The 20,275-nt window shown below is 42.4% G+C and overlaps 2 protein-coding genes across 4 annotated transcripts; one reads left to right on the forward strand and one right to left on the reverse strand.

The window, feature by feature from the left end:
- The first annotated feature begins 4,413 nt into the window (after window positions 1-4,413).
- On the forward strand, window positions 4,414-5,773 carry GCNT3 (glucosaminyl (N-acetyl) transferase 3, mucin type). The gene has a single exon (XM_072871611.1). The coding sequence runs from the start codon at window positions 4,414-4,416 to the stop codon at window positions 5,719-5,721; it is 1,308 nt and encodes a 435-aa protein (XP_072727712.1). The 3' UTR covers window positions 5,722-5,773.
- Window positions 5,774-12,262: 6,489 nt separating this feature from the next.
- GTF2A2 (general transcription factor IIA subunit 2) lies at window positions 12,263-17,367 on the reverse strand. 3 transcript variants are annotated; one of them, XM_072871617.1, is made up of 5 exons: window positions 17,109-17,270; window positions 16,412-16,551; window positions 15,777-15,881; window positions 14,324-14,450; window positions 12,263-12,553 (listed from the first exon to the last, which is right to left on the reverse strand). In XM_072871617.1, exons 2-5 carry the CDS (start codon window positions 16,481-16,483, stop codon window positions 12,528-12,530), a joined length of 330 nt encoding a protein of 109 aa, XP_072727718.1. In that variant the 5' UTR covers window positions 16,484-16,551; window positions 17,109-17,270; the 3' UTR covers window positions 12,263-12,527. The 3 variants fall into 3 exon arrangements, with proteins under 3 accessions (XP_072727718.1, XP_072727716.1, XP_072727717.1); XM_072871615.1 differs by lacking the exon at window positions 17,109-17,270 and adding an exon at window positions 17,277-17,367 and having other exon boundaries at window positions 12,264-12,553; XM_072871616.1 differs by lacking the exon at window positions 17,109-17,270 and adding an exon at window positions 16,672-17,018 and having other exon boundaries at window positions 12,264-12,553.
- Window positions 17,368-20,275: the final 2,908 nt, after the last annotated feature.

Below are 20,275 nucleotides of genomic sequence, written 5' to 3' on the forward strand. Positions count from 1 at the left end.
ATCTCTAATTAGTTATCAAAACGACCACAGGTTATGCTACTGTGGATGCAGTATTAGTAGCTTGTAAAGATACAGGTCGACCTGTTATAGAGTACAGGACTGAGCCACGTAATTAAGTTTAAATTAAATGGAAAGAAAACCGAAGCTAAAATCTGTAATTAGACAGTTTTCCATTTCAAAAAGCAAAACCTGCATAAGGCCATGTTAGTCATGTTAAAGTTTTACAGATAAAGTGTACACATATAATACATACATATTTGCATAAGGTTTACTATAGTTATTTTGAAACCTCAAGACTTCCTTGTTCTCTCCCCCCACCCTCCCAAGAAAGCAAGATGTGCCAAAGACTCCATACAAAAACACCACCAAACTTTTGGTCCCTGAAGATATATAATGGGAAGGTTATCATAATGTTTTACAAATGTTTGACAGTAATTTTAAAACTATAAATCTTAAAATTATAAGCCAAATACGATTCTATGATTCTGTAGATAAGTATCACAATACCAGCACAGTCAGTAAAAAAAGGTCTGAACAGCCAAGAAGATCGAAATCTAATTTCTTGTCAGCATACTTCAAAGGAAGTATTGATTAAAAAAAGAACAGTTCTTTAGGAAAATATCCACTTCTACTTGACACAAATGAGAAAATTCCATATGTGAAAACACATGAAAAAAGTGGAATGCAGCTCTTCACAACAGAGTACTATATTTTAACACAAGCTGTGTACTTAACAGCAAATTATGTATACAGTACATTTAGGAACAATTTTGCTTAAGTAGCAGTCAGTGAGAGTATCACTAATTTTGTTTAATGATACTTTATTATATAACCAAAAATCACAGGAAGATCAGAGCCAGCCGTAAGTATTTTTAGGTGCGGTCTTGCAAAATAATTTTACAGGCCTCATGCCAATAGGTATTTCTTACGTAACTAATCCATATAACTTTGGAGAGAGCCAGCAAGCTGATTCTCCATGGTTTTAGGTTACCTCTTACCTGTAAACCTGTATAATCATTTACATGTCTTTGACATGTTAACTATATCATAAATCATCTTATAGCTGTAAAATATACTAGTGGATACCAAGAAGACTAGAGCCATCAGTCTTGCTATGCAAATATGTAGCCAGCTGAGGGTGGGAGAGGGAATAAGGGAAAGACAAAAGCAAGAAAAAAATCATATACAACATTTTCCTTATTTAAGTCACATCCTTATCACTCACCTCTGCACGCTCTCTCCCCACCATTAGTATAAGAGGATCAATTTACAAACAAAGGTTCATCTACTGGGTTAACATGGCAATGATTTTGTAAGGAGGCAGAGGGGTCCTCTGTGATAACAGACCATAAGCTGCTCCATGCCAGACATAAAAAGCTGCGCCAATCAGTGAAGCTGGTAGCGCCTCTGTGAGAACATGTTTCAGAAAGAGGTTAAAAAAAAATCCATGAAGAATAATACCAAAGCACATGAAAAACTAGCGTGCCAAATAACAAGTCATTCAGAGAGGATTGGTCAGCATATATAGTGTGATCAACTTAGTGATCAACTGATAGCTATTATGGAGGTTTTTCAGATTTTCAGCTGTTTAGCTGGACATTTACATTTCATACTTTCCAAAGGAGACAGTTTTAAAAATTTACCCTGAAAGCAGGCAAGGAAGATATTTCAGTCAGTAGAGGCATAAGCACTTCAGACTACTTGGGTTTGCTGTGCTTTTTTTAACTTGAGATAAGAACCTATATATGAAGAGCTATGTACCACAGAGTAGATGATGTGTGGTCCTACGGCCACGCTGCTAACCATAGAAACATTCAAAAGTTTTAAGTTTCTTGCACTGAACAAGTTCAAGATGTTAATGCTAAGTGACAAACTTCTTCCAAAGAAGTTTCATATTGATGAACCTGTGACTAAATTTACAGAATGTTGACAAATTAATCCAAAATAATTTCATTCCTTACTCAGTATTGGGCTTTCCTTGAAAAACCATTTACTGTCAGATAAAGTTATCAACAAAGATAACTTTTCCAAAAATAATTTTCCATGTGGCTGATATTCGTCAATGTGTCTGACAGCATTTTCAAGCAGTGTATTACTCCTACAACCTATTCTCTATCTGTCCATGCATGTGACTTCAGCCATTGACCAGCATAAAATGAAATACAGCAGCAATTTGCTGTCATTTTACACACTGTTTTGGGATGTGGGGTTTTTTTTCTTAGCTTTTGGCACTGTTCAGAGATGGAATACACTGTCGGGTTTAAGAGGATAGCTGAGAACACTGAAAACATATTTTTTGTCTCAGGTTAGACTTAGCAATTGTTGACTCTTAACAAAGAATTACAGATGGTAAAAATGTAATTAGAGTTACAGTTTCTTTTCAACTTCCTGAAAAACACCTTTGGGAAAAACACCACTGCATTTCTGAATCACATCACCATAATTTTTGAAACATTACTCAAAAATGCACATAACTGGAAATAACTATAGCCCATTTAAGGGCTCTCATGGAGTCGTCATGCCTTCAGCATTTCCTGTCGGATTACGAATTTGAGGATTTCTTCCTCCACACCATTACAAGGCACAACACATGCAGAGCAGCTAGAACCTTAAAGTAGAAACGATTGTTTACAATGCTACACACTATGTAAAATATGCTCTTGTTTTGCTAGTCCACAAGCAGTGGCTGTATGAAAGAGGGTATCTGCGTACTGAAATCAGCATAGAGGATCAACATTGCTTTAGAAAAAGAAAATCCCAAGACTACAAGAACTTGCCCTCCTTCCATACAATACTGCAAGGATACAGTCTAGCAGAGGTGACCTGGAGGGGAAGAGCTGCTTGGAAGTGCAGAAGATGCACCGAGAGGATTATTACTGTCCTATTCCAAGAGCTTCTTGGAAAGTACCCTTCCTCAGACGCTTTGAAATTGTTCAGGTGAATGAGCTCTCTAGTGCAAGCTGAACATAGCTTAGATACAAATTTCTGGAGCAAAGTATGCATATAAATGGGACGAATGTCTTCCTTGCACTGAGAAAGCAGCTGGTCCATCTAGCATCTTGTTTACATTCCCCAAGCCTTTTTTTCCCCAAGTTTCTCCCAAGCACATTCACTTTGGTACTTAGCACAGGCAAACTGAGAGCTGTGCATATGGGAAATACTATATGTATCACATCACTGCCTTCCATAATGCCCATTAGAATTTCTGGACCACAGATGTCTCAGACAATTATTTACTGAATGGGTAAAGCTAATAATTCAACAAATAATCTGTTTTGAAATTGGGAAAGTAACCGCTGCTGTTTTCTAGAACCCATGCAGAACTACACTTACATCAATTGTCCTCAGTCCAGCTGCAAGTTCTGTGAGTTTGGTTCCTTGACACATCGGGAGAAATTAAAAAAAATAAAAGAAATACACCTTTGTTTGTATCTTAGAAAACCCACCTTAGAAATTTTGACTCATCATTGAAACTGTTGAAACTGGCCCTTTTTTACAAACGTGGTACCAAATATCATGTTTGGTTCAGGATGACTGCAAAACCTAGGAGACATTATTTTGTTCATCGTGGCACAAGGCATATTTTAATCACTTGCAGTTACCCCTCTTTTTCTATTAAGTGATAGTTAGCCAGGATGTGCGTGCAGGTGCATACAGGAGGTCCTGACACTCTTCACCAATATTCTCTCACTCCTTCCTTTAAGCGGACACTTTGCGGCAAATTATTTGTAAACCATGGCCTCTGTCTTCACCCCCTGCTTCCACTGTAGAAGCAGAGATTCCACTTTGCCCAGTTATCCAACATCTTTTGCAATACTCCTTCACTAAAGCTCAAAATGCTCCAGGCCAGCAGAAAGCTTGCTGCAGCTGGGCTTCTAGACTACAGCGCTATTGCTGTCACTCCCTTGACCCGTAAGTTGGAATGATCTGAACACTGGAAAAGCAGGTTAGATCCCAAAGTCATCTAGCAAAGTCTTTTTTGAAAGCGTGTTACACGCGGTTGTATTCTAGAGGAATTTTCCTTGCGTTACACGCTGGACAGGGGTAAGATAAAATACCTTCTTTTAAACAGACATGCAAAATATACAACCACCTCCAGCGTTGATAAAACCAAACACAGCTGCGCCACGGGGAGGGAGGAGACTTCCTTTTATTCACCTGTTATTCACCTGCGGTTACGCTGAGATCGCCCTGCCACTATTTCACCACCACCCAGGAAGCAGGCAGCCAGGTTACTCTTTGCGCAGCGCCCTGGAGAAAGTCCACGTCGGAGGCAAGACCAGACCCATCGAGGCAAGGCAGCCGCGGACGGGGGGGAGTCGGGCAGCGCTTCGCCCCCGCGCGGCGGGAAGGGCGGGCCGCACGTGGCGGAGCGGCGCGCGAGGCAGCCGGCCGTGCCCACCGCCGCGGGGCATGCGGCTGTGCCGCAAGAAGCCCCCGCCGGGGCAGCGGCGCTGCGCCGCGCTGCTCGGCTCCCTGCTGCTGGCCGCCGCCGCGGCGCTGCGCGCCGCCACCCGGCCCTGCCCCGACGCCCACGCGGCCGCCGCCGCCCACCCCCGCTGCCGCGAGCGCCTCTACCGGGCGCTGGAGCTCTCCCCCGGCCGGAGGATCAACTGCTCGGGGGTCGTTCGCGGGGACGAGAAAGCCATCCAGGAGGCCCAGCTCAGCAACCTGGAGGTTGCGAACAAAAGGGCGGCCCTGATGCCCGGCGAGTACCTGAACATGACGAAGGACTGCGGCAGCTTCAAGGAGGCCCGGAGGTTCATTGAGTTCCCGCTGAGCCAGGAGGAGGCGGAGTTCCCCATCGCCTACTCCATGGTCATCCACAACAAAATCGAGATGTTCGAGCGGCTCCTGCGGTCCCTCTACGCCCCCCAGAACGTCTACTGCGTCCACGTTGACGGCAAGTCCCCGGCCGCCTTCCAGGAGGCCGTGCGGGCCATCGTAGCCTGCTTCCCCAATGTCTTTGTGGCTAGCCGCCTGGAAAAGGTGGTCTATGCCTCCTGGTCCCGGCTGCAGGCCGACCTCAACTGCATGCAGGACCTGTTGCAGAGCCCCGTGCCGTGGCGCTACATCCTCAACACCTGTGGCACCGATTTCCCCATCAAGACCAATGCTGAGATCGTCCGTGCCCTGAAGATGCTGCAGGGGCGGAACAGCATGGAGTCAGAGAAACCCTCGGCCCTCAAGCAGGAGCGCTGGCAGTACCACCACGAAGTGGGGAATTCCATCTTCCGGACAGCCACACAGAAACTGCCGCCACCCCACAACTCCCCCATGTTCACAGGCAACGCGTACATTGTGGTCACCCGGGCCTTTGTGCAGCACATCTTCGAGAACCCCACTGTGCAGAAGTTCCTCGAGTGGGCCAAGGACACCTACAGCCCTGACGAGCACGTCTGGGCCACCCTCAACCGCATGCCCGGCGTGCCGGGCGCCATGCCCCAGAATGACAAGTTCCAGCTCTCAGACATGAACGCCCTGCCCCGCCTGGTCAAGTGGCAGTACCTGGAGGGCGACACCAGCAAGGGCGCGCCCTACCCGCCCTGTACCGGCCAGCACCAGCGCGCTGTCTGCGTCTACGGGGCGGGCGACGTGCCCTGGATGCTCCAGCAGCACCACCTCTTGGCCAACAAGTTCGACCCCCTGGTGGACGACGCCGCCATCCAGTGTCTCGAGGAGCACCTGCGCCACAGGGCCCTCTACGGCAGGGGACTCTGAGGGGAAGCCGCGCAGACCCTCGCCAGCACCTGCCTCCTTCCGTAGGCGAGTCCTGCCGGCGGCGCCTCAGGGACAGCGGGAGGGGCTGAGGACCCGCGTCGTGAGGTGGGACGGGCTCTCCGCATTAACCGCGCTGCCGGCGGGATCTTCCCGCGGGGCGCCTCGGGGGCGGGCGCCTCGGGGGCGGGCGCCTCGGGGGCGGGCGCCTCGGGGGCGGGCGCCTCGGGGGCGGGCGCCTCGGGGGCGGGCGCCTCGGGGGCGGGCGCCTCGGGGGCGGGCGCCTCGGCCCGGGGCACCCGGCGGGGAGACGGGGGCGCGCGCAGGGTCACCCGGCGCGCGAGGTAACTAACGTTCGGAACGGCCACGCGGCCCGCTGGAGGGCGCCCCGGGGCGGGGTACGGACGCGGCCCGTCGGCGGGGCTTGGCGGAGGTAATGGCCGGTGTTGAAGGGCGGGAGGGCCGAGCCCCCCTCCCGTCGTGCCTCCTCCCCTCCACTGTGACCCGACCCGCGGGCTTCTCCTCAGAGACAGCGTGCGGGGCGCGGTCTCCCGCCCGGCACGCCAGGCAGCTTTGTAACAGACCGTCTTAAAGAAGCGGGAGGAGTGTATTTTTCCATTCTCCTTCTATAGTCTGTTGGCAAAAGTGACCCCAGGGCTTCCTGTTGTAGATAGGCAGGGCCAGGTTATAGGCCACAGTGACTCCACGTTCTGGTACAAGCAGAGCTGAAACTATAATTAATCTGCTTTTCTACAAAGCACCTGGCAGGCCACCTGCTCCTAGCACCTGGTGCACTGCTCAGCTTAACATCTGGCTGCTGCTTTTGCATCAGTTTAAAGTTTAATTTCTGTCAATAGCCATTAGCCATAAAAAAAAATCCTTCAATAAAATCCAATATACTAAAATAGATGCCTCTTGGTATTCTGTATCCTGTAGTCCTCTGAGGAGAACTGGTTGTGGTCCTAGGCAGAGCCATTAAACCAATTAACCCCTCTGCACCCCACTTCTCCATCTGTAACACAAGGAGAGGGATGCTTATGTAGTTAATGGTGTGCAAACCTACATTTTTCTAACATCTTCCTCTCTCTTTGCCTCCCCCCAGAAAAGAGATTTTTGTGAGGAGTGCTCTCAGTAATATAATTGCCATATCCAGTAGTGTATCTGGCCTTTCAGATGAACAAAACAATCATCCAACACGTTGTTTTCTTAAGTTTCTAGAAGCTGAAAGAAAGATTTGTGAACTTCGGTATTTCACCCACGTGTATTTTTCCCACCTTGTCGCATTAAAGCCAGCCACTTGCCATGGATCCAACAGCTTTTCACTACCTATAATGCTCAGGGATTAATTCAGTTGTCTTTGTACTACCAAAAAAAACTTCAAGTAATTTTTTCTTGTCAGTAAACACTCTCACGTTTATAAATTCAAGGTCTCCGGTGGAGAATTAGCATTGTACAAAGAACATCTGAAGCAATTCCATAGCACCAGGCTACATTTAGAAGAAGCTAAGTTATGACTGCAATCACACAGATCTTTAAAACATTGATTTAAATAGGATGAGAAGATTAAATAACTGACTTGAAAAGGTGTGTCACTGCAATTTTGTGACATTTTAAAATGAACTTGTTTGTAAAATGCTGATCTTTAAAATGCCATGGTGATTTCATAGCAAACATAAGCAAAAACCCCAACTACTGTCAAGAAAAGCGCTCAAACAGAAATACGCAATGTATCATTGGGCATTTGTTTATTCAAAAAGACCAAATAAAGTAATAGGATTGTGGGTCCCAGTGGCAAACTCTTTCCAATTTATGTAAACAGACATCTGCTACAACAGAGATTAAAGCTTTACACTAACCTGATAGTAACATAGAAAATTTAAAAATGGTTTCAGCAGCAAATTCAACATTAAATAGCAAGTATCTCCATGCCTAGTACATTCTTTTAGAACAAACAAAACTTCTCTGCTGACTCGGGGTAAGAACTCAAGTCTCCCAACATAGAGGACTGCATCTAACCACTGCTGCCTAATCTGATTTTGCTTGTTGGAGCTCTTTCATTTACTTTAAATTAATACATATTAGCCCCAAATGGTAAACTACTGCCAGTGGTTCATTGGGAGACTGGGATACGTTCAAGTTTCTGGACTAAATCAGGCAGAGCGGTGTCAGTGGGTTTCTGACTATGGCAAGGTGTTGTCTTTTTCCCTTGGAAAATGGAGAAAAAAGGTGCATATTCATGGAGAGAAAACAAACCCCATACTTCTCTAGTCTAGGGAATCACATAAAAACCAAACCCATCCATGAAATGGATGTCTGTGAGATCTAAATAATTTCTCTCTCGAAGAACCTTCTGAGCACCTACAAAAAGTGAAAAGGTGTTTGGCGGGTGGAAGGAACCCCAGCCTGAAATAGTGAAAGATTGTTGAAAGAGGGACCTCTCTATTATTTTGCAAATGTACCTGTAAAGAAAGATATATACTTACAGGTTACTTACAGATCTGTTAACAGTAATTTTTATTCCCTTCACTCTGTAAATATGTTTAACTTCTTCAACTGTTTTCTTCTCTCAGAAATACAAAGTATTGCTTGTACACACTATTTAAATAACAGCATTTCATCTATTATTGAGAGACACTGCCCTGACAAAAAGTGTTACAGGTGGAGAGACAAAGACAAGTAGTTACATCAGGGAGGGAAAAAAAAAGTGCCACTTCAAATCTGTTCCATGGTAACTACTGTCCTGGACAGGCCATGGTTTGTCCATGCCTGGACAAACACCATCCCAGAAACATGGTCAGAGGCAAAAAGAATGTGTGCTGCCAAGTTAGTGTCAGAGCTTGTGTTGACAGCTGTGAGGTTTGCAGGAATTAATTCCTCCAGAAGCATAGGCAAGCTTCTCTTCTGCAGTGAGCAGGCAGCCGTCTTCATCCCATAGGCAGATACTCCCTGAGGCATCACTGGAGCACTTTGTGACAATCAGAACAGTTATTCCCAAGAATTATTTACACCTCAGTATGCCTCAAGAGCCGTTTTCTAAAGAGGTGGCAGAATTAACAGGGTAAATACCTTATGCTGAATGGGGAGTTTAAGAAAAAAGGATAGTTTAGAAACAACAACAACAACAACAAAAAGAGAGAAACTAGAGGTAAGCTAGGAACGGAGAGTATTTCTAAACAAAATACAGAAAAAAGCCAGATAAGGTTGGAACACCAGACCTGTGTGAGGTTTAACTTTAGAAGCTTTAGAAACCATAAAGCAACCTTTATTCATGTTGTTTCTTCACATACACAAAAACAACACTAACTTCTCCAGTTTTCAACAGTACACATAACACTGAACAAATAAACACTGAAGCAGTGGTACCTGGAGCTTCTGCACTGTAACATAACTGTGCAAGGAACAAGGCTGCCAAATGCTTCTCTGTTGCATATGCACAGATTGCTCTTTGGCTCTCAAGGACAACAGACCACAAGAGCAAAGAATAGCATTGATCACAGAAGTTCAAGTATTCTTTGTGTACCCAGGTAAACTCAGTAGTCTGTATTTGAATCCCATGTCCTAGAAACATCCCACAGATGCAAAAATATCAGATACCTGCATTGCCTAACACTGCACTGTCACGAAGGAGACGGGAAATGCATATGTAAGCTAATTTTAGGAACAATAAGTAGTCAAACTTATAACAAAATATTTATTTTGTAAATGAAATACAGCGTACACAGAAAACAAGAAGGATTCTGACATGAGAGTGGAAAACAAGTGGTTTGCAGAACAACAGCTTGATGTATTTGCCATAACCAAACAGAGCTAGCCTATGTTACCAGAAAATTTTCAAGTGATATTAAAACATTAACCAGATGTGAAATAAAGCCTCTAATACAACTAATAATTAGCCAGGCAGCAGCAATCAAAAGGTTCAGATTATGTGTTTGCCTTTCTTTCCTTCAGTTTTTATTTTTGTTTGGTAACACCTCTCTTCCTGTTGTTTTGTATGAAAGGCCTTCTCAGACTTCCGGCTTGAGAGGGGAAGGGAATGTCTAGATTACGGAAGCATATGTTATGACTGCCCACTTATTCCTACTCATTTGTTTGCTGTTTCAGCTAAAACATTCCCTTACTCCCCATTTGTGTATGCTTTCTAGCCTTTCACAGAGACTCCTTAGCACACGGTCCCTTCATTACCACTGTGCTCAGGAACAGATTGCTTCCTGTCCCCAAACATTCCAGTTGCTCCAAAAATCTTTAAAGTCTGTTGTGCGTTGCCTTTAAGACTACATTATTATTAGCAAAAGGAAAAATCTTAGAACAGTTCAGAAGCATCCGTAACATTTAATATATTTTTCATCTATGTCACTTTTTGCCACTCAACTCAGGCTAAACAACAAGCTAATTAAGAACATCAGCATCACTTAAGCATTTGCACATTTTTTCAGTCCAGTAAGACTTGCGTACAGAGTATTTAAATTCATTTCAGAATGTCCATCTCCTTTTCAAATGCTTCCTTGCAAGGCAAGACAATATTCAAATCTCAGTTTTCACGCCAAATAGGAACCACCAGATACATAAGGTCTACCATTCAAAGTATTACTGTTATGCATCAGCACAGGGAATATCCCATCACCTTCTCCTTCCAAAAGACCAAGTTTAGAGCTTCAATGGGACTATTACTTCTTTTTTTAAACAAGTCAGTAAAGTTGTCCTGAATTATGAACATACTCATTTCTGGTTCCTGCTCACATTGATTTGAATTTCACTGATTACTAAGTAGCAGACATCTTTGTCAACAAAATTATTTCTCCTTTCATTTGTAATTTTTCTTAGTATATATATTCATTACATTACTTTCTTTTTCAGTTAAGTATTTCTTTTCCTTTCAATTATCAGCTAAGGTAGCACTAAGCCTGGGACTGCTGAAGTAGTAGTACACAACTGTTGAAACACAAGAGAAGTCTGATAGAGGAGTATCAATGAAATGTAAACATAAATCCATTCCACACAGTAACCTCACGTCATCAGTACAATTGTGCTTCTCTATTAAATTTGGTTTTAATGGAAAAATACCATAGTACATAAGCTAATGCACACTTAATTGGAACAAAATCAGATATATAATTATTTGCATTAGGAGGCAGTCCAAAGGCTACAGAGAACTACAGATTGAGAAGTTTCTGTCCAGAGACAGGAAGAGACTGCAAAGAGTTGGAGGTAGGAACAGCAAACTTTTATACTTGTAAGGGCTGAAATTCAGTTTACCACATGATTATTGGAGAACAAAAAATGTTTAAACCTAGAAGATTGAGTCTGATGTAGAAAAAGAGAACACCACGGTAGGGATATATATTTGCATCCTTTACGATAATGTCCTCAACAGATACTTCTTAAGCTGTTCAAATGAGAGGAACAGTCTGTTCTTCTGGTTTCAAAAATGGGTACTTACTAGTCTGCAGTTTGCAGCAAAGGTCATTTAGCATAGATACAAGACAAAAAAATTAATGGTAAACATAATACTTGCAACAGTCTAGCAAGCAAGTTTGTGAACTCCTTTCTCACTTGAAGTGAGGGAAGCAGAAGTTAACCAAACCCCATATCCTTTGATGTCCAAAGGTAGGATTTAGAGAACCGTAGCATATCAGTCTGGAAAGGTATTAGAAGAGATACTGAAGCTTTATTAATTTAATTGACAGGGCCACTGACATGCAGAGAAAGGTTTCAACACGTAAATTATGCTCCACCTAAAGATGCAGACTGATCTGAAAACAGTTACCCCCTGACTTTTCTCCTGTCCGGTTCCAGGTTCTAGTGGTCTGTAAGTAGCCTACTGTCAAAAATAAATGAATTTGACACTGCTGAGGCAGCGAGCATTCCTGTGACCACACTGGAACAGTCACTGCTGTTAACTCAGACAAATGAGCTGTCAGTATATTATATTCGTACTTCTAGTGAATAAACTATTTTAAGGATTTCTTGATTGGAGTTATTTAGTCAAATGTGTAAGTCTAAAAAGGACAAAGTTATCTATTTGATGTCTCAAAATTCATAGCTCAACTTTTTCACTGAAATCCTGTTGGCCAGGTGTCCAATTAAATGTATTCCACATAAATACAAAAAACAGTTAGAAAAACATTAAAACAAGCAGCACTAACATTTGTTGAGAATATACTGCACTCTTATGAGACTCAGTTTCATTATTTCAACTTGATTAGCTGTGCAATAACTTTAATACTTGGGTTACTGTATTATTAGAGGGTACCAAATGGACAAATTTATAGATAGAAAGATGCACTAACTAACAGACAAATATACTGGCCAGCATGAGCTGCGAAGCTTTTGTTGACATCCTTCTCCATCATTCTGAAACAGCAATTTCTTGCAATACTAATCAGTGCAACCATACTCAGAACCCTGTAACTGAAAGACCTTTGCATTTGCAACATTACTTTAAACACGCTTAGACAATATTGGGAGAATATATTATATTAATGATTTTTTTAAAACAAAATTTTCCAATAATCAGTCATTCACAAGTTTTTAAATAAAAGTTTATTACAGAAATTATTTTGAACAAAAAAGCAACAGTATCTGTTGTAATTAAAAAAAAAAAAAAAAGTAACATTGTATTCATGCCCTATAAGGTGAACTGAAGAAATACTACAGGTATTTCTTCTGCTGTCATTCTGTGATGCTTTTTAGTATGGATTAACTCACATCTGCATCACAAGAATTAAGTATGAACACAGTCCCTTTCCATGCTTCTCTCCAGAAAGTGCTGCATATTAACAGAAAATATTGCAGACAAACCACAGTTCTATTCATTCTGCAGTATTGGAACCAGTGTCTAGGAAAGAAAGAAGAAAGCATGAGTACTACATACCCCCACTACAGTTGAGTATAAATTTCCTTCCCCAAGCTCAAAAGCATTCCCCAAGCATTTTAGAACATGTTCTGTGCCTACCGAATTCCCTCCACTGCTATCAATGTGATGCATGAACTGCTTGTGCTGTTTCACTTCGGTTAGCGCCATTGAAAAGAGCCAGCACAAAACTTGAAGGTTGTGCACACACATCATTTGCTATTAAGGCATTAAAAATACAAGAAACTTTGCTTTAACTTGTAGTGATACACTACTAGATTGTATCACTAGACCTAACACTTTACTGCAGTCAGCCACAGTCAGATGTGCTCATCTGGCTAAATCACATGATCTACTAAAATGAAAAGGTTTTGCGCATCCAGTAGCATAAGCTCCTATGGAGTGTGGGCTATAGTTTATTATGCATTTTGAAACAGATGCAAGAATGAGCATGATCTTCGTAAAACAACTGAGAGCAATTCTCTGTTCTGAACTTTTGTCAGAAGCACCAATTAACACCAGTGCAATTTCTGGTGTTACTACCATTACTGCTTTCTTGTTCTTAGAGCTATGGAAAAAATACATAACTTGGATATGGAGAAAGACAAGTCAGTGTTTACTACATTCCTTTAGCAAGTCAACTTCTTGTGGGGAAAAAAGGCTGTAATGTTAATAGCAACTTTAAGTCACCCAGTTCTTTAAATCTTACCTGCATACTTTATCAAGAGTGAAAACAATTAATACTTGGAAAGTAAGGTTTCCTCTACTCTAGCTATATTATTATATATTCTAATGCTAATATATTATAATATATGTTATATATTATATATTATCTATTATCTATTATAGCACACAAAAACCAGAGAAGGTTATATGCTTGGCTAATACCAGAAGTTGAGCAAACAATAAATTCTGTCAGCTCTAGAACTACAACTTGCAGTGACCACTGTAATCATGCCAGGATCAGGAAGCCATGAAGAACCTGTTTCAGAGGTCTAGGGTATATTTAAATAGAGCTTTTTCCACTCTCAGTTCTTCCTTTTAGCATCGCTCCCTGGCAATGAAACAAGTAGCACCATTTCATGCATCTTTAGCAGTATTCTGCCACATTGATGGTTTTGAAAGTTATAAAAGCTTGCCACAAAAGTCACTAAATGACTTTTTCTGGCAAAGAATTTCAAGGAGCATTGACCAAAGTAATCCAGTCAAGCAGACATGGAACATAAACTCCTGTAAGCAGTGTACATACAGTGGGCCTGTTGAGCAATACATAAATCTTATATGATTTGCAAATGCTAACATAAGCTTTTCATGTGCTTGGGTCCCCTACTATCAAATCCAGCAAACAATTGCTTAGACACTTTTCTCAGACAATTACTTGCTCAGACTGATGAAGCACTCCTTGAGTTCCATAAAACATGGTGCTGTTCTAATAAAACAGGTTAATACTAGAAAAATTACCACACAGAAATTCAATTAAGATTACTTCCAACTTTCTAATTGCTCTAGTAGTATGTACTTCCCAACAACAGGTGTACAGCAGTCGCTAACACATTCCTATTTCAGTCCTTATGAGTTAGGGAAGCATTTAGCTTGCTTTTGTTTCATTTCTCATCATACGTAAAAGGGAGTGCAGAGCCCAACTTTTGTCTAAATAATACAATCAATCTAGCTTTAATCAGACATTTGGTCAAAGCTTTCTATAAATGATCAAGTCTCATGTCTCAGCTTATTTATATCATATTCCATACTTACTTTTTCCATCACATGCTACAATTTTCACTTTATCCACTTTCACAAGTTCAGTGACCTCCCTAAATTCAACATCATTCAGTACAAATGTCCATACGTTGTCACAGAACCTGTATGTATTCAGAGACCCCTTTAAAAAGACAAGAGACATTTTCTATAGGATGCATTCCAAAAGTAACAGAAGATACAATGTTTACTATCTACTAAACTATGTACCTTCTAGAACTAGGTTTGCCATAAAGCCAATGGTGAACCTGAATGCATACAAACTTGGCAAGCAAGCAATTCTGAGGAAAACTGTAGTTTAAATGCTCTCCAGTGGCTGAAATTTTCAAGACCATGTAGTGACACTGTAGTCTATCCAAGGGGAAGCTTCACAGGTACACTAAGAAGTTTTATAACTTTTCTAATGTGTATAAAGGATCAGTATCAGAAAAGATTTCTTAAAACATGGGCCACAAGAAAAATCAGTTACAGTAGTGATCATAACAAGATGCGCATTCTGCAATTGTTTAAATAAAAAAATCATTACAAAACTGACCTATGTGACATAAAGAGGTATTCCTCATGTTTGATGTATTACTGAGGATGTTGATACATAAACCTTTTGGCCTTCATCTTCACGCATTTTAAACTGATACTCTTGATTAAGCTCCAAGTAACATTTTTTTAATTTATCTACTAAACACATTCTGAACCGTTTTCTATACTATGTTACATACACAAAGCAAGTTAAGTGTGTTAGAGAAAAGAAGTTATGCTCTTTTTAACATATCTATATGGTTTAAAAATCTAAAATCTTAAGAGCTCACTTCATTAATGCATTCTGCATCAACTGTAGAGGACGTATTAGGACATAAGTTAACACGACAAATTTTTGGGTTTGTTTTTTTTTTTCTCAAAATTACAATCAAGTTGACATTTAACAATTTGCTGGCTATCTAACATTAATTAGGGTGGCTGGCTGGGAAAAAACCCACAAACTTATTTTTCTATGATACCTACAGAAAACAGCTACAAAATAATCCAGTGACTTGCATAAGGGTAGATCTACAACTCTCTAATCTCTCTTCACATTATAGATGTGGCTGAAAATCTGGCCTCATCTCACTTCTGGTAGGTACACCTAAGAGAAGCAAAAGTCTCCCTCCCCATCTGCAAGACACTGAGGATAGCAATGCTACCCATGAAAGCATTCCCGTCTTCCCCTTCCCTCGTTTTCATCCACCCACCAAATCTGTTTCTGATTTTTTCATTCCTTCAAAAGATCCCTGGCAGAATAAGAAGATAACAAGCCTTACAATTGCATACAGAATATACATGTAAACAGTCGTTATTTCAGAGTCAAAACAGACCTTCATAAGTTTTTGCTTAGCGCACACAGCTTTTAAGGACATTCTGCATCAACGCTTAGTTACTGTACCTCGTGAAGAACTTTTATATATTGTTATCTTACCCTGAAATTGACTCTGTTCCGGACTCGTTGTGCCAGTGCCGAATTTATAGCTTTATCAAACTGAAGTAGCACCTGAAGGGCCAGCTGAGGAGTGATTTGCTGTGACTAAAGTAGTTTTAAAAAAAAAGTTTTGAGTTGTTTCAAAGTAAACTCAAAAATGCAGTAAAAATCAAAAACATCAAAACAAAGTTCACGTGAAGCAGACCTCTAGAAGAACAATTTACAGAAGTATTATGTTCCTGTGTTTACCTCCTTTTTCCTGTTGTAACTCTGAGAGAAGAAACGATGTGCTAACATGATTTTTTGTGCTATGCAAAGATTTCTTCTGACAAATATTCATTGGAAACAACCAGAAGAGCAGGAAATCGATTACAATGTTCCAGATTAATCCGGCTGTTTGTTTGCTGGGCCATGCAACAGGGGATTATGCCACTTATGTCAAACATTTTCCTTTGTCTAGGATGTTAAGAAAAGGACTTCCCATGTGAATGGAGTACCAATAGCTTTTGATTTCAATCAGTAAGTTTTCCAAACGTTGGCCATAAGTACCCCGACAGAGCAACCACGAAGCCGTTTTAATAACTAACCTCTCTTTTTATTAAGCTAATCGCCCGGACCATAAACTCCGCACACACCTGTATGAGCTCATCCAGACTCTCCTGAAGACTGTTCCCCAGCGTGGTGTTTCTATACAGCTGATATGCCATGGTTTACCGAGATGGGCTGGATACCTTCCTGGTCATCCACGGTTCTGGACGCCTGCTATGTCCTCGTTCTCATTTAAAAAAAAAAAAATTAAAAAAAAAAAAAAATCTGAAAACCACAACAGAGCCTTTAATGTACAATGCACAGCAAGAGCAAACAAAATTTAAAAAATCATTCCGCAAACACTGACCGACAATTAAGACCGCTCAAGAGCACAGAGCATTAACGACCGGCAGGAAAGCCGGGCCGCCGGGGAAGGCAGTGGGGAGGGAGCCGCGTCGCTGCCGGGCCGACACCGACAGGCCTTTGTGCCCCACAGGGGCGGAAGCGGCGCGCCGGGATGGGGCCGTCTTTGTTTGCCGCCCGTTCGGCTTCCAAACCCATCCCCGACCCGTCCCCGTCCCCCCGCAGCGCCGGGAGCGCGCTTAGGAAAGCCGTTACGGGAATTTCAGGCAAGCGCTGGGGACTGAGCGGCCCTGTGCCCCGACCGCCGGGCTGGGCTGGGCTGGGCTGGGCCGGGCCGGCTGGGCTGGGCTGGGCCGGGCCGCGCCGGGCCCCATCGCCCTCCCCCCCCCCTCCCCCCCCCGCGGTTCCAGCCAACCCGGGGGAAGGTGCCGGTCGCCGCACCACGGCCGCGGGCAGCTCCAGCTCCGGCCCCGGCCCCGGCCCCGGCCCCGGCCCGCAGCGCGCGGGAGGCCAGCCCCGCCGGCGCCGCAGGAAGGGGGAGCCGCGCAGGCAGCGCCGCCCCGCCGGGCTCAGCCCCGGGGCTCCCGCTCGGGGCAGCCCCAGCCTCACCCGCTCCGAGCGGCCGGAAGAGGTAGGGGCCCCTTCTCGGCCTCCCCGTGGCCCGGAAGCGGAACGGCGAGGGCGGTGGCTGGGCCCGGCCCGGCCCCATCCCGCCCCCCGGAGGTCAAGCCGGGAGGACGCGCTGCGAGGCGGCCCACGCAGCAGAGCTCGTCTTACACGGTAGGGGAGCGGAGCAGAGCGGCTCGGCCCGCGGCAGAGCCGCCCGCCAGCCGGGGGCAAGGGCCGGAGGCCCCGCGGGGGCCGTGCCTGGCGCCCGGGGAAGCGGCGACGGCGGCAGCAGCAGGCCAAGCCCCACGGCCTTCCCCGGCGCAGCCCCCACCACAGCCATTAAACGCCGACGTAGTGCTGCGACGGGTTAGGGTTAACTTAAAAATTATATAATAACGAACATTAGAGTGTGTGTAGTGCCGGGTTTCGATTTTACCTGTCCAAGTGACTGAAACCCATGCCCTCCTTAAGCGAAGAGCTTAACCCATTTTTCTCTAACATTATACTCAAGCCTTTCAAATCTTCACCTCCAAAACTATCTTCAAAATACTTGTTAAATTTCACTGCGACTAGTTAACTGGCACCTACAATACTTTAGGAACCAAATTTAAATTTCATGTTTTTGAGAGGGAGGTGCTGGTGCATACAATCACAAGAGACTCATTAATACATTCCTAAGCAGTAAAATAAAACATTCAGACCTTTTCCAAAGGTACTTATTGCATATAGCATTTATTTTTTTCCTAATTAAAAACTTTCCCATAAATATTAACAGTTAGCACATTCAGAAATGTGTTTATCACATTACTCCATGACACCCCGGAACACAAATAGAAGACAAGCTCATTTAGAAAGAAAGGATCGTAACATTCTTAAGAGGTAGGTGAAGAGTCTTGTACTTATATAGTTTCATATTAAAGGGGCAAAGGAAAATAGTCACATCTGGGAAGAATATTAATAGTCAATTTAAGCCAGTTATATAATCTGTGATTCACAACCTATGTTTTTGCATGACTACTGCAGCTTCATTTTGTTAAACACTCCACATTTCCCATATCACACACGTTAAAAGTTTACTGATACTAATGGACAATGTCTTAACCCTTGTATGTACCATTCAACCAGTAGAGCATCCTACTACTCGGGCTTTTCTTTTTAATAAAAAGGCTTTGTTCAGATGACTGAATGAGAAACACTGCAGAGACACTGGGAAAGTAAGCATTTGTCTTCCATGAGTATTTTTTGTAATTATTAACCTGGAATTCCATGTCATAAATATTAACTAGCAGCTGAGCAAGCTAGAGTAAGGAGCATGGCAAGATAAGGACTTGACTTTTTGAAAACATTCCAGTAGCTTCTCCTCAGATCATTTTCAATACTAAAAAAACCCCCACACCAGTATGTTTAAATCAGAGTAATCTGGGCAGTCCAAATTGCAAAACTGAAAAAAGATCTAGTTGAGCAAAGAATGGCTTTAATTTCACTGATCTCAGTCATGCTTGAAAGGAATGATGAAAAACTAACAGGACTGCACCCTCTTTACTTCACAGATGCCCTTTTTTCTCCGTTAGCTCAATATAGGGAACAAGATGTGATAAAGGAAACAATGTAGTTCAACTTAAAATTCTGAAGCTAGGAAAGCTGCAAAATCTATCTTTCAGAATATGAATATTTAAATATGCCTTCTATTTCAGAGTGCTACTCTGGCTAAAAAGCTTAATTATACTTTAAAAAGTATAATTAAAGCACTTATTTCAAGCATCTCCGACAAAGTCGGTGAAACAGATCCTCTAGAGAATGACCTGCATCCACAAGGATTGAATAAGAATTTTTACTGAAAGCTTTGTGAGACTTCTGTGGTTACAAAAAGCAAGCAAGCTATTATTCCGCTCCCCTCTGTTCCTCATAAGAGGCTTTTCTTAGGGAGACTAGAATGACTTGAGAATTAAAGTAATCTCCAAAGACACCAGCTTTTTATAAGATGCATTTAAGCCATCTTTCTTCATAATAAATACTGTGTAATTTCATAGGATACACAAAAACTTGACACTGGAAGAAATACACTTTTCACCAAGTAACTTAGTTCTTTACGACAGATTTAGTTTAGAAAGTGCCTCTTCACAATGTAGTTCCATTATTTTCTGTTAACTAGAGACATTTCAGTAGATGACATCAAGTGAAGCTGACATATGACTAGGCACCAATGCCACCCTCTCCCTATGACACACTTCAAGGTCATTTCATAAGAGATTCCATTACCACCAACATGTAATTTAATCTTGAAGTCTGACACAAATTAACTGTTGAAAGGTTTTAAGCTGTCACTAGAACATATAAGTGTATGATGCAAACTTGCTGAAACATGCTAACAAATACAGGCTATATACTAATTGTGTGCAATTCGGAATATAACTACTGTTTCTCAGTACAAAGTTCCTCACAGCAAGAAGTACTATTCTTCACTTGTTCACTGAAAATAAAGGAAAAAAACATATACTGAACTGCATTGTTATGAACAAGGTTACATATGATTCTAACTAGTTCTAAGCTTTTTAGAACCAAAAATTCTCCATTTTAACATCCCAGAACCTCAAATACTTCAATCTGCTTCAGCACTAAATGCTTATACATCCCTCTCCATTACTTTCCAACAGAACATGGCTTTGCCATACTACACAGAACATCAAGAACATTCAAGCAATCTAGAGTCTACTCACATCAGTTTTTAATGACACTTTCTCCAAAATATCTTTGCCACTTCTGAACACTTACCCTGTTGTAGAAATCAATTTACAAAACGTCACACCCACACACACAGGTGCCACTGGCCCAAACATCTCTATTTCAGTTGTGCACAGTAATAACAAAAGATAACTAATGACTTATTACCACATATATATATATAAACTAACGAGACCTCTGAATCAAAGGTAAATTAGTGACTTATGAAATTAACTTTTCTTGACGGGGCTCAAACTGTATTCTAGCAACATAAATTT

The sequence above is a fragment of the Ciconia boyciana genome, chromosome 8 (assembly GCF_034638445.1).
Source record: "Ciconia boyciana chromosome 8, ASM3463844v1, whole genome shotgun sequence".
In the NCBI taxonomy this organism is placed as follows: Eukaryota; Metazoa; Chordata; class Aves; order Ciconiiformes; family Ciconiidae; genus Ciconia; species Ciconia boyciana.